Here is a 13,482-nt window from a genome sequence, read left to right as displayed (position 1 = left end):
CTGGGAGGGCCCTTAGAACACAGGATGTCAGAGCTGGGAGGGCCCTTAGAACACAGGATGTCAGAGCTAGGAGGGCCCTTAGAACACAGGATGCCAGGGGTGGGAGGGCCCTTAGAACCCAGGATGTCAGGGCTGGGAGGGCCCTTAGAACACAGGATGTCAGCGCTGGGAGGGGCCTTAGAACATAGGATGTCAGAGCTGGGAGGGCCCTTAGAACCCAGGATGTCAGAGCTGGGAGGGATCTTAGGACAAAATGTCAAAGCTGGGAAGACCTTCAAGGTCATCTAGCCCAACTTTCATTTTATGCATGGGGAAACTGAGGCCCAGAGAGGGGTAAGAGGCTTGCTGAAAGTCACACAGGTAGCAAGTCGCAGAGGCAGGATTTGAACCCTTCAAATTCCCCATTTCTTCCTCTGCACCACAGTGCTTTTCCCAGTCAGACTCCCTGACTCAGTCCTCCTCAAGATTTTCTTTACTTCTGACAGCTAGTGGTAGGGTCAGAACCATCAGGAGCCCACAACCGTGGAAGGTTAAGGGGCCAGACTACGTGGGTGACTTCATTACTTCAAGAGGAAGTGAGAATAGCTGCAACTGAGGTAGCACTACCTCAGAGGCTAATCCCCAGCCAAGGCTGGTGCACCAAGAGGGAGGCAGGTGTGTGAAGGCAGCAGGGACCTTTGTGGAAGCACCGCCTGGTCGAGGGACCCCCAACCCTTGGGGAGAAGCCCAGACCCAGGCCTGGCCATCCATGGGTGGGCTTGGGTGAGCCAAAGGCCCCAGAGATACCAGATGGACTGGACCATGGGCCTAATGGTCACTCAGGGCAGGACGGCCTGAGAGCACAGAAGGAAGGGCCTCAGGGGTCCAACAGCAAGTCAGGGAGTTGGGGTCCACTGGCCAGGGGCGTCTCACTTTTCACCTCGGTCCTTCTCTCCACAAATACATCTCCTGTGGGGCCAAGCACAGGCTGCTCCTTAACTAAGAGATGTCTTTGAAAGGGAAGAAGAATGTACAGGTGTGTTCTCTGAAAAAAAGACCAGCCCGTAACATCCGTGGCAGGACACTCTTAGGCTTTACAGGTCAGATGAGGGAGGCGGAAGGGAGGCCATCAGTTGCCTTATTGCTTGACCAGCGTCTCTGTGATGCTGTGGAAGGGCAGGAGAGGGAGGGGCACAGGTGGCCTGGCCCCGTGCCCTCTCTGTACCGCCTGCTGGGAAAGGAGAGAGAGATCCCAAGGCCCAGTCTAATGACCTGGCTTGTCATTAGACTCCCTGGCCCTGGGGTTTAGGCACCGGTGCCCCAGGCAGGCAGGGAATTCAGTGGCCAGACCCAGGCTGGGACACAGCCCGTATGAGGGATCAGTCACACTGCAGAGTGAGGTCCCCTTGGCCAAATAAACCCTGTAACGAGGAAAGCCTGGATGGCACGGGGCGGGGCAGCGCCGGCAACCAAAGGAGTGCCAGGGATGAAGCTCGGGGAAGGAACTTGGGTGGTCATTCTCCAAGGTTGGGAGGAAACACAGGATGCTCTGGAGGGAGCAGAGAAGAGAAAGGGAGGAGTATGACGCAGAGAACGCTATCCTCCAACCATCGCTGCCCTGGGTCCCTGAAGAACTCTTGGGGGAGCAGAAGCTGAGTCTTAGGTACAACCTGGCCAGTCACCATTTCTTGGGTCCCAGCCCCCGTGGGCACAGGCTGAGGAAAGCTTGTCCCGACAACTCTGAGTGTCCTGGGCATATGGCAGGTTCAGATACACCAGGACAGGCTGGGTCCCTCTCTGGAGCCTGCCTCCCCTAGAAGACCCACCCTACACCCTGGCCCTCATTTCTTTGTCCCATAACTCTCTCTACAATAAGCTCTAGTATCCCGGGATACTAGAGGGAGGAAACCCCCCCAAAACAAACCAAGTCTATTTGGCAATGAGCCTGGGCTAGGCAGCTTGCATCCTCTGGGGGCCTGGGCTACCACTCCAGTTACCGCTCACAGAACAGGGGATGGTCTCAACAGGCATGCATTACTTGGGTGAGGGGTGTGTGTGTGTGTGTACGCGTGCGAAGGAGGCTTACTTGACGGTGGAGACAGTCCCCGTTGTGATGGAATCTGTCTTGGAGAAGGTCGACTTCAGGTACTCGGGGGTGTTGAAAGGCAGGGAGACGGGTGGCTCGGGCCCCACCACGGGGGCGGCGCCTGGAGCGCTGGCCAGGGGTGCGGGGGCCAGGCTGGGGGCGGGGGGTGCTTTGACGGGCGCCAGCTTCTGGATGTTGCGGACGTCGTACTTGGAGGGGCGCCCCACCTTGCCGGTCTTGAAGGCGATGGCGCCCCCCATGTCTGGGTTGCCCTCCCCGGGCTTGAAGAGGTGCAGGTACTTGACGTTCTCCAGGTCATACTTGGACGGCTTCTTGTAGGTGTTGCCATTCTGGGGTCTCAGACTCTCGCTGGTCTTCAGCTTCTGGATGAAGAAGTCATACTTGGAGGCGCGGGCCACCAGCCCCTGCATCTGGGCGCTGCTGTGAGAGGGCAGGGGCAGGATGGTGGCCTTGGTCTCCAGGTTGGCCGTGTTGCTGGGCAGCCGCAGGCCCGGCATGGGCCCGGCTTCTTTGCCCGCTCTCTCCTCGGCCTTGGCGCTGTGCGTGGGCCACGGGAGCTGCTCGCCGGCCTTGAGCTTACGGATGTACTCCTCGTACTTGGAGAACCTGGGCCTCTTGCTGTCCTCCGAGGCTGGGGGCACCGGGGAGGCCTCGGGGGCCGCGGTGGCGTGGAGCTTCTCAAAGCTGACCTTGCGGGCCAGCTCGTCCCTCACGTTCTGGTCATCGTAGCCAAACATGCCCAGGAACTCATTCATGGTGGTGGCGGCGTAGTCTCGGAGGGAGGAGGCTTCTCCTGTGGGGCCAGAGAAGGGGGTCAGTCAGGGGGCAGAGATGGACGAGGGGCTCTTCCCAGACACAGCTCAGAGGGCTGGACGAGGGGCACCTCGTCCCTGGGCCCCCTCCCTCCATCTTCTCTCCTCCCAAGGGGGGGGGCCGAGGGGACATGATCTACGGACATTTGGCTCACTTGTTAGGTTTTACGACTCTTAAATTAATTTGTTTAAAAAAAAAGTAATTAATACTGGGGTAAAATAAAACGAGTTCATCAATGCCAGGAAAATCAATTTCCTAAATGTTCTGGCCGATGGCTTTTCAGTACATTAAACAAAGTTTCATAAATGTCTCTGTGCTCTCGCCTTGGCCTAATATGAAGGAAAAGTGATTTTACTGGAAGTGAGGCCAGCGAAAATGCACCTCCTGGGCCTTCTCCTGGGAGCGGAGGGAGAGTGGGGGCAAGTGGGAAAATGGGTCAGGGACTGACGGGCCGGGCCGGGAAGCATCATCGAATCAGAGACCTAGACTTGGAAAGGATCTTAGAAGTCATCAAGGACACCCTCCCCCATTTCACAGAAGAAAAAACTGAGGCCCAGAGTGAGGAAGTGATTTGCCCAAGGTCACAAAGCGGAAGAACAGCAAAGCCAGAATTTGAACCCGGATCGTCTCCCCCAAGATCCAACACAGAAGACAAGTCAGGAGAGGGCAACGGGGGAAAGAAAGAGTGCAGACACCAACACGTCCAAGAGAGAAGACACGGAAGGCAGGGTCGGGGTAGGGTCATTCATTCCTTCTATGAGCGCTCATTAAGCACCTACTATGCGTTAGGCACTATGCTAGGTGCCGGGCGAACAGAGAGAAACACGAAAACTGTCTGGAGTTCATTTTCTGTTGGGGGAGGGAGAAGCAAGGAACAGTACAGACAGAGATAAGGAAGTACAAAATATATGCAAATAAATTTCCGGGGAGGAGGGGGAGCCCTGGCAGCTGGGGAGGGCCCTGTGGAATCCTTTCAAGGCCTCCCACGTTCCTCCTGTCTCATCCTTAGCATCACTGATTCAGAATTGGCAAGCCATTGAACTCCTTCGGGCCTCAGTTTCTTCATCTGTGATGTGACGTAATGTAACGTAAAGGTGGGGTGGCACTAGCTGATTTCTAAAGCTCCTTTCTGGCTCTCTCTCTCTCCCTCTCTCTCTCTCTCACAGCACCAGAGATATAGAGCTGGAGAAAACCTTAGTGATCATTTCATCGCTTTATCTCTCCATTTTACAGATGGAGAAACTGAGGCCCCCACAGGGGAGATGACCTGCTTAACCAAGGCGGTAAGCTGCAGAGCCGAGATCTGAACCCTGGTCAGTCCGTCTCCCAGTATGTAATGTGTACTCACTATGCGGTCAGGCACCGAGCTAAGCAGACCCATCATTGTTCTCATCGTTAGAATCAGGATCACAGCTTTAGAGAGCTGGAAGGGATCTCAGAGGCCACCAAGCCCCACCCTCTCATTTTACAGATGAGGAAACCGAGGCACCTAAGTTCAGTGACTTGCTCAAGGCTATATGGGTAGTAAGTAACCCAGGCGTAATTTGTACTGAGGTCCTCAGAAGCCCAATCCACACTTTTTCCTTTGCCCTTCTCTCCTCACAAAGGGTCCCACCCACCCCCACCCAATGGCCACCCTGACAAATTGCTGCTCTCTGTCTCTTTCTATGGCCCTGGAGAAATGGCACCGGGCCAGGAGAAGCCTGGGCAGGTGACTCTGTGGCTTGGGAACCTGGGCCATCCCGGGGACTGGCAGCCGAGCTGCGGTCTCTGTGTCCTCCCAAGGCTGCTTTGCTGGTCACTGTGAAGGGAGGAGGGGAGAGGGAGAAGTGGAGCCTTCAAAGGGAGCTGGAGGTCACCCAATAACAGAGCGAAGGAGGAAATACAGATTGGTCTGACGTGCCAGCTCAGATTCATTTAAGCTTCAATCTGACACGGAGGCCCTCCTCCCCTCTTGTGCCTGCAATCGCCTCCTCCCTCCCGCCAAGCAAAGATTTACTGTGTGCAGGAGTCCTTCAAACCTCCCTCCTCATCGCCTCCAATCACTCACTGCAACTCTCCTGGGCGGGTGGTACAGGGGGTAGCAAGCACAGGTTCAGGCTGGGAATGGAATCTGGCTCTCAGGGGCTCAGATGGCTTCCTGTCACCTCCCCTCACCCCCCAAAAAGACTCAGAGCTGCCTAAAAAGCTGGTTGATGAATGAGGGCAGGGTCCCAGTGGAAAGGAGGAAGACCATGCTACAGACTGGCAATTGAGCAGGATTTAGGAATACACCTGCGCGCACACACACATGTGCAGACACATACACAACCTTACAGAGACACAAACACCACAGCCGCTTAAACAATTTCCCAAATATATCAAGGCAGGCATACAACTCCATAATCACATACACACAGAGACTTACACAGGTGTGGGCAACTCTCCGACCCAGGGGACAAGAGGCACAAATTTACACGTGCACATGTGGTCCTTTTGTGTAAATGACAAATTGTTGGGCTGTGCTTTCTGACCCATTCTGCAATTCTCCTCTGTTTTATGGGCAAATTCATCCCATTCACATTCACAGTTTGGGGTTGATTCCTGTAATTACACACCCAGACACCCACACCCACACCCATATACACACACACACACTCCAGCCAATGTGTGAGGAATCAAGAATTGGGAGCAGAAGAGTGACCAAATGTTCACAGAATTACTGAATCTTTGTTAGCCAGCAGGAGGGACCAGCGTGTCTAGAGTCTAACTTGACAGATTACACCCAGCACACCCTGGGCCAGAGCAGATGGAAAGGGAGACAGAGAGAGGAAGGAAAGAGGAAAAGAGGAAGGAGAAAGGGAGGGGTGGGGGAGAAGCTTAGGACCTCCTGATGGAGCCCTTGGAGGGATTTGTTCCAAAGAAGGCACTGTGTCATGTTTTGGGGCTGGGGAGAAGGGTTGGTGGCCGGACTCATGACAAGCTCCCCAAGACAATGAGCCCCCTGGGCACAGGGCACTCTGAGCTCCCCAAAGTCCTGGGCCATCTTCTCACTGCCCCCTCAGGTGACAGTAAGGAGAGGGACAAAAGCAGAAGGCCTCTGGGAAGACGTCAGAAGGGAGGCTGCTCTCTGGGCAATGTCAGCCCTGGAGGGATGAGCGGTCATCCTGTTCACGGGCAGTACTCAGACAGAGCAGGCCTCGGGAGGCGGGCAATGCCAGGCCCTGGTGGCTGTTGGCAGAGAGAAGAGCAGAGGAGAGGGCTTTGGCCCCAGCACATGTGGCTCAGGGACCAGGGGAAGCGGACTAAAAATAGCTGAAGACAGCGTACTATATATGGCAGGGAAGTCCTCCCAGGGCAGCTCAGAGGGAGCAGGGGCCAGGGGCCCCTAGGCTAAAACCCATGGCCCCTGAGCTCCTAGGAGCCCTGGGGGAAGGCAGGCCCGAAGGGCTGGCCTGGCCTGGCCTGGGAGGGGATGAAGGAAGGAAAACCAGGGGCACCCGGCACAAAGGTCTGGCAGCTTCCATGGGCAGGGGGTGGGGGTGAGGAGCACAGAGGGCTGTGGCCCCACAAAGTGACCCCACCAGCACCAGGCTGAGAGGATTAAGAATGGAAGGGCCCACCTGGCCATCCCTGGTCCTCCAACCCTCAGTTGCCATTTGTTCTGACCCGTAGTTGGAGGCCGAGTAGAGGGAGGGGCACCCCAGGCCAGGCTGACCCCCTGTTGTTCCCCCAGTCTCCTTCCACGGCAGGCATGAGACCCTTCGGAAGGAGGTCAGGAGTAGCTTGCCACAGTGGCTGTGGGGGGCAGCAGGCAGCACAGATGGGAGACTTCCGGGGGCCCATGCCCCCTTCCTCATTCGCCCCACCCCCAGCCCTGGTGCAATCACCTTGTGTCTGAATGTGGCAAGGGCTTTCCCTATCAGAGGAAACTGAAGGTCACACTTTTCCTCATTGATCTTGCAATGTTTGTTAATTACTCTGTCACTGATGTGGCGAAGGATAATTAAACAGCTCTGTTTATATCTTATATGCATAATTATGTGGCTGCCTGGGCTCCCCGCACAGGGAGGAAGATGAGCCCCTCACTGCAGGGGGGGGTGCTGGGAAATGGGGCTGGGGGAAGGGCAGATAGGGCTGACTCGCTCCTCCTGAACCACCCCAGGGGCTGGGAGGGAAGAAGGGAGGGCATCAGGACAGATCCACGGCTGGGGGATTCAGTCCCACTGGGCGATCACCCCAAAACTCTGGGGTCTCCTAAAATCCACCGGTAGTCAGATCTCTGACTGCCTACTTCTCCTCCACCCCGCTTCCCTTTCCAGGAGGTCAGCAGAGCAGGTGTAGGCCGGCCAGACTGCCCTGCCCTGGGATGCACCAAAGATCCACACCACGGGGTGCCTCACCTCCTAAGGAAGACGGAGGAGACAGGATTACAGAGCTAGAGCTGAAAGCAACCTCAAAAATCTCATTTCACAGTTGAGGAAACTGAGGCCCAGTGAGGTTAGATGACTTGCCCAAGGCCACACATAAATACTAAGTGAAATGAGGAGATTCAAACCCAGGTCTTCTGACTTCAGAGCCAGTGTTTTTTGCACTGTATGGAAAGGTCTTCAGAACGAAACGGATAATAAGTTAGGCCGAGGTTACTCGGCCGCCCCAGGAGAGAGCTGGGAAGGACACAAGCAGAGGGCAGTTTAGATAGAAAGAGGCAGGAGGCAGGAGGCCAGAGGAGAGGCTGGAGGGAAGGAAGCCGCAGGGAAGACCTTGGCAGGGTTAGAAGGTGGATTAACCTTAATCTGCTTGGCCCTCGAGGCCAGAGCTAAAAGCGATGGGCGGAAGTTACATGGAGGCAGGTTTCAATTTGATATAAGGAGATAACTTTCTAACATTTCGAGCTGGCTTTCTTGGGGGCGCCTCTGGGAACCCGAATGATCATTTATTCAAGATGTTCCACAAGGGGAATGGTAGAGGTGGAGATGAATGCATTCATTCATTCATTCACTCATTTATTCATTCATGCTGCAGACTGGCTCCAAGATGATAAGATTCTATGAGATATCAGAGGAGTAGGTGTAGGGGGATGGGGTGAGGGTGCAGGGAGACTGAGGCATTTTCAGAATCATTCCAAGGGGAAATCAAAGATATAAATATGTAGAACACTAACTAACCAGCCTCCCTGCTGCCTCTGTCTACACACTCTTACTACGCTTTTGGGAAACAGATGCCAGTGCATAAGAGCTCACGGTCCCTGCCAGGCATGCCCGCTCCCAGCCATGTTCACATATGACCACCTTCCTGATCACTCCCCTATACTCCTGGCCCTGAGCCCACTTCTTGGCTCCAACCCCTTCCCCAGGTTCTGCTCCATGGGGTCTGGTAAGAGCCACTGAGACTGGGGGTGAGGCCAGGGCAAGTTGGTCCTTCCTGCTGGGCTCTGGGCAGACTCCACCCTTCTTCCCAGGGCACCATCAACCTCTTCCTCCTTCCCTTCCTGGGAAGATCCTGGCAGAAAGAAAATGCCCTGACTGACACCCACACGGGCCAGTTCCTCTGTCACCCTCGTTTGAGTAGAAGCACCTAGACTGGGATCAGGGGTGTTGTCCTTTTCTATCTCTATCCCAGGCACTTTGTAAGAACTAAATGTGCCTTCCTTCCTTCCCTCTTTCCTCCCTCCTCTCCTTCCTTCCCTTCCTTCCCTCCCTCCCTTCCTTTTCTCTTCCCATCCTTCCTTCTTTCTTTCCTTCCTCCCTTCTCTCCCTCCCTTCCTCCCCCTTCCTCCCTCCGTCTCCTTGTCACCTCCAGGATCAAATATAAAATCTTTTTTTTCTTTCACAGTCCTCTACAACCTGGCCCCTTTCTCCCCTCTGGGCACCGTAGTAACAGTGGCCTCCTCGTTGTTCCTGGCACCCAGCTCTCCATCTCCTGCCTCCGAGCATTGTCTCTGGCTGTCCGCTGTACCTGGACCGCTGTCTCTTCTTATAACCTCCTCCTCCATGTTTTCCTGCCTTCCTTAAAGCGCTAGCGAATGTCCCACCTTCTGCCAGAAGCCATTCTCAGGCCTCCTCAGTCTTAGGGCTTTTATCCGGCCTCTGTCTTGTTGGGACACAGCTGTTTGCATGATGTCTCCCCTGTTGGACTGTGAGCTCCCCGAGGGCAGGGATTGGGTTTTTTTTTTACATTTTTTTTTTCCTTTTTAGGCAATTGGGGTTAAGTGACTTGCCCAGGGTCACACAGCTAGTAAGTGTCAAGTGTTTGGTCTCAGGCCAGATTTGAACTCAGGTCCTCCTGACTTCAGGGCCGGTGCTCTATCCACTGTGCCACCTAGCTGCCCCTGGAACTGGGTCTTTTGCCTTTCTTTTTATGTGCTTACCATAGTGCCCGTATGCCTCATAAATGCTAGCTGCCCTACTGAGGCTTGCTAGATTTGGAGTTGGGGGAGCTGGGTCCAAAGCGTGGCTCCGTCACTTACTGCCTATAAGACCCTGGGTAAGTCCTTTACCCTCCACGGGTGTCTGGGTTCTTCATCTACCAAACAAGGGGGTTGGCCTGAGGTCCCTTTGGCTCTATAAGAGGTCTCTGATCTTATGACCTCACCTGGTTTCCTCCCCCGGGAAAGCCTCAGGACCTGGGTACCCCACCCCAAACCCAGACTTGCTGGGGTGATGGCTTACTGATAGAACCCCCCAGGAGTGATGCCGAAGGATGCCTGAAGTCTAGGTAGCGAGGCATGAGAGTGGGGGCGGCCTCACCTGAAGCCTGCTTGGCATTGCTTGCACCCTCTTCCTTGGGCGCTGGCCCGTCTGAGTCCCGTTCTTCCAGGAAGCCGCTGCTCTGGGAGGCGGGCCCCCGAGTTTCTTCTGCGTGGTCCTCCTCATCGCTGCACCCCTGGGGCTGTACCATGTAGACACCCTCGGGGGGCAGCTCGAGGCCCTCGCGGACGCTGCGCCCTATGATTGGGGCTGGGGATGGCTCCTCGCTGTACTCCCCATTCACCCACTTCTCGATCACGGCCCGCCGCCTGTCCTCCTCACTGCGAGGCGTCTGGGTGACCTTGGCCTCCACCCCACCGCCCTGCTCCTTCTCCCGGGGCCGCAGGGGGTTGCCTTGGCCGCCTTCTGGCTGGGGGCCTGTCTCTGCTCCCTGCTCCACCACCACCTGGCGGCTCAACTTGGCACAGATGGCATTGAGCTTCAGGCCGCCTTTGCGCTTGGCCGCCATCGCGGGTTTTCCTGAGGATGGGTCAGGGCATAGAGCGCCTTCAGCTGGAGGGACAGAAAAGGAGACAGAGGGTCAGGCAGGCACTGAGACAAAGCATCACCTCCCCTTAATCGGGCAGCCATTCGGCAAAGATCTGTAAAATGTCTTAATCTATACTAGGTGCTAGGAATACATAAACAAAAATAAAACACTTCTTGCCCTCAAGAAGCCTCCACATGAAACCTCTGTAGTCTTGCCAGTAGGAGGATGCAATGGATACAGCCTTGTATTTAGATTCAGAATTCCAGTGTCTGAATCTCAGCACTGCTCCTTGCTGCTTGTGTGACCCTGGGCAAGTCACTTCAATAGCAACTACAGCACTAATAGCTGGCATTTATATAGCACCTACTGTATGCTAGGCACAACTGTGTTACGTGTTTTACAAATATTATACTCACAACAACCCTGGGAGGTAGGTGCAATTTTTACCCCCATTTTACAGATGAGGAAACTGAGGAAAAGAGAGGTTAAGTGACTTGCCCAGGGCCGCACAAGTAATGTCTGAGTCTGTATTTGAACTCAAGTCTTCCTGAGTCCACGTTCATTGATTTATCAAGGAAGAAGAAAGGGAGGGAGGGAAAGAGGGAGGAAGGAAAAAGGAAAGAGTGAAGGAAAAAAGAAGGAAGGGAGGGAAGAAGAAAAGAAAGAAGTGAGGGAGGAAAGAAGTAGGGAAAGAAGAAAAGGGAGGGAGGGAGAAAGGGAGGAAGGAAGAGAGGAAAGAAGGAAGGAAGGAGAGAGAGAAGGGAGGAAGGGAGAGAAAGAAGGAAAGAAGGGAGGGAGGGAGGAAGGAAGGAAGGGAAGGAGGGAGAGAGGAAGGAAGGGAGGAAGGAAAGAGAGAAAGGAGGAAGGAAGGAAGGAGGGAAAAGGAAAAAAGGGAGGGGGGGAGAAAGGGAAGAAGGAAGAGATGGAGGAAGCAAGGAAGGAAAGAGAGAGAAGTGAGGAAAGGGAGAGAGGAAAGAAGGGAGGGAGGGAAGGAGGGAGGAAAAAGAGAAGGGTGGAAGGAGGGAAAGGAAGGAAGGAAGGAAGGAGGGAGGGAAAGAAGGAAAAAAGGAAGGAAGAGAGAGAGAAAGGAAGGAAGGAAGAACTCAGTCTTGCAGACTCCGGGTCCCAAGCCCCGTGGCTAGAGCAGGCAGCGAGAAGAGGGACAGAGCAGTGAGTCCAACCCCAAAGGGGTCACTGGGGTCTCCTTTCCAACACAACAGCCCCTGCTGTGGTTATTCCCAGGCCTGCCTGTCATAGGCATCCTCTCTGAGAAGTTTCCCTGGCCTCAAGCTGATCACCTGGGTCGGCAGTCCAACCTTTGGCTTGGAGGGGACCAGGGGGACGCCCGTTCCCCAGGTTCAGATCCTGTCCCTGGCAGATGGAAGGGCCCTGCCCTCTCCTCTAGCTTTCTCTTTTCTGTGTCCATAACACAGAGTATCCCTGAGCCCTGGGAAAGCAAATACAGAGCTGGATTTGGAGTCAGAGGAACCAGATTCATTCTTCACTCCCACAGTTTCCCCAGGGAGGCCGCCTGGTACAGTGGAAAGCTTGCTGGATCTGGACGGGGAGGACGCTTGGTGCTTGGGTGACCCTGGACAGGTCCCCCGACCTTTCGAGGACTTGGCTCCTCATTGGTCAAGTGAAGGGACTGGACCCGACCGCCTCCTACTTGGCCTCCTACTGCTCTCTGCACCACCTTAGTCAAATCACCTCCCCCTTCTCTGTAAAACAGGGGAACTGGATTAACCATCAATTAGTCAATCAGTCATTCGGCAGTGCCAAGCGTCGGGCTAGGTGCTAGGGACACAGGGACAAAGAAGGAAAAAATGCCGACTCTGGAGGGAGAGAGAGAGAGAGAGAGAGAGAGAGAGACACACACACACACACACACACACACATCTGTGCAATCTCGAGGGGTCCTTGTGGTCCTCATGCTCTCTGTTCAGCCCCTGTCCCCAGGCTTTCTTACCCTCCTTCCCTTTCTTTTTTTTCCTCTACCCCCCACCACTTTCTTCAGACTTCTTCCCTTCTCAATTTCTCCAGCCACTTCCCTGGAATTTGGAGTCCAGGGATCTTGGGTTCCAACTCTGTCTAGGCCACTTAATACCTCTGTGAGCCAGTTTCCTCACCTGTAAAAGGGGTGGGTTGCACCAGAAGGCTTGTGAGGTCCTTGGGATCCTAGGCTTTCTACTATTAGCAGCCTTAAGACTCCTCATTCCCCACAGCATCCCCCCAACTTTGCACTACCCCTCCTGAGGCTAAGAAGCATATCCCCCGGTACCCGAAACACCCTATCCTCTTCCTCCAGTAATCTGTCTGCTTCCGAAAGCCCATGGGGGAAAGAGGAGGGGAAGGTCCCCTGGCAGTTCCTGCCATCCACTTTCTGCTCTGCTCTGCGGCCCCCACAGTCCCAGGTGGGAACGGATTGGGATTCCTCAGACCCCTACAAGGAACCCAGAAGCTTCTGCCGTGGCTCCTAATCCCTGAATATGACAGCTAGACACAAACAGGCAGAAACTTTAGCTGCCCCTGTCCGAGGGCTGGCCCCAGGCTGCAAAGCGTGAGCTGACGTCCAGGCTCTCCAGGGGGAGCCCACCTCCCCACCCTGAGGCTCCCACACATGCCACAAACACTCTCTCCCCTTCCCTCTCTCTCCCGTCCTCTCTCTCTGTCTTTCCTCTCCTCCTCTTTTCTCTATCTCATTTTCCTTTCTCTCTCTCTCTCTCTCTCTCTCTCTCTCTCTCTCTCTCCATACACACACACATATATACATCACCCTCACTTCTTAAATCTGCTCTATGGAGAGACACACACTATGAATATCTCTCTCTGTCTCTGTCTCTGTCTCTCTCCATTTCTCTCTTTCTCCACCTCTCTGTCTCTCTTTGTCTCCCCACATCCATTCAGTCATTAGAGCTTATACATGCATCCGCCTCCGACACAACATGTGTTACATCCATTCCCTTACACCAACTCGCACCATAGTCCTTCTGATTCTAGCCCTCATCAACCTTCAGCAGCTCTTTATTGCCTCTAGGATAACACAGAATTTCCTCAGCCTGGTATTTAAAGCCCTGCACCATCCGTCTCCAGGACACCTTTCCACACCGATTTTAACCTTTCCCCACTCTTTGTTCCAACAGGGCAAGTGGCATTCTCCTGAATTTCACATACCCTGCTTCTTACAATCTCCCCCTTCCATGCTTTTGCACAGGCTGTATCCCTCACACCAAGAATGTCCTCGTTTCTCACTTCCACTTTAGAATCCCTAATTCCCTTCTAGACTTGCTTCAGGTGCTGTCCCTTAATTCTCCTGTTAGCCGACAGCCGTCTCCCTCAAATTATTTTGTATTCATTTGTCTGTT

General features: G+C 54.5%; 1 protein-coding gene across 1 annotated transcript in view; it reads right to left on the bottom strand.

Annotated features, from left to right (window-relative positions):
* Positions 1–13,482, bottom strand: part of CASZ1 (castor zinc finger 1) — a 98,062-nt gene that overhangs the window by 40,457 nt on the left and 44,123 nt on the right. Inside the window, exons 3-4 of the mRNA XM_027843923.1 lie at positions 9,628–10,140; positions 2,066–2,879 (exon numbers count right to left, since the gene is read on the bottom strand). Of these exons, the coding sequence (XP_027699724.1) occupies positions 2,066–2,879; positions 9,628–10,140 (1,327 nt within the window). The remainder of the gene's footprint in view (positions 1–2,065; positions 2,880–9,627; positions 10,141–13,482) is intronic.

The sequence above is a fragment of the Vombatus ursinus genome, unplaced genomic scaffold, assembly GCF_900497805.2.
Source record: "Vombatus ursinus unplaced genomic scaffold, bare-nosed wombat genome assembly UNPS02014932.1, whole genome shotgun sequence".
In the NCBI taxonomy this organism is placed as follows: domain Eukaryota; kingdom Metazoa; phylum Chordata; class Mammalia; order Diprotodontia; family Vombatidae; genus Vombatus; species Vombatus ursinus.
This window is presented reverse-complemented; position numbering and strand designations above follow the sequence as displayed.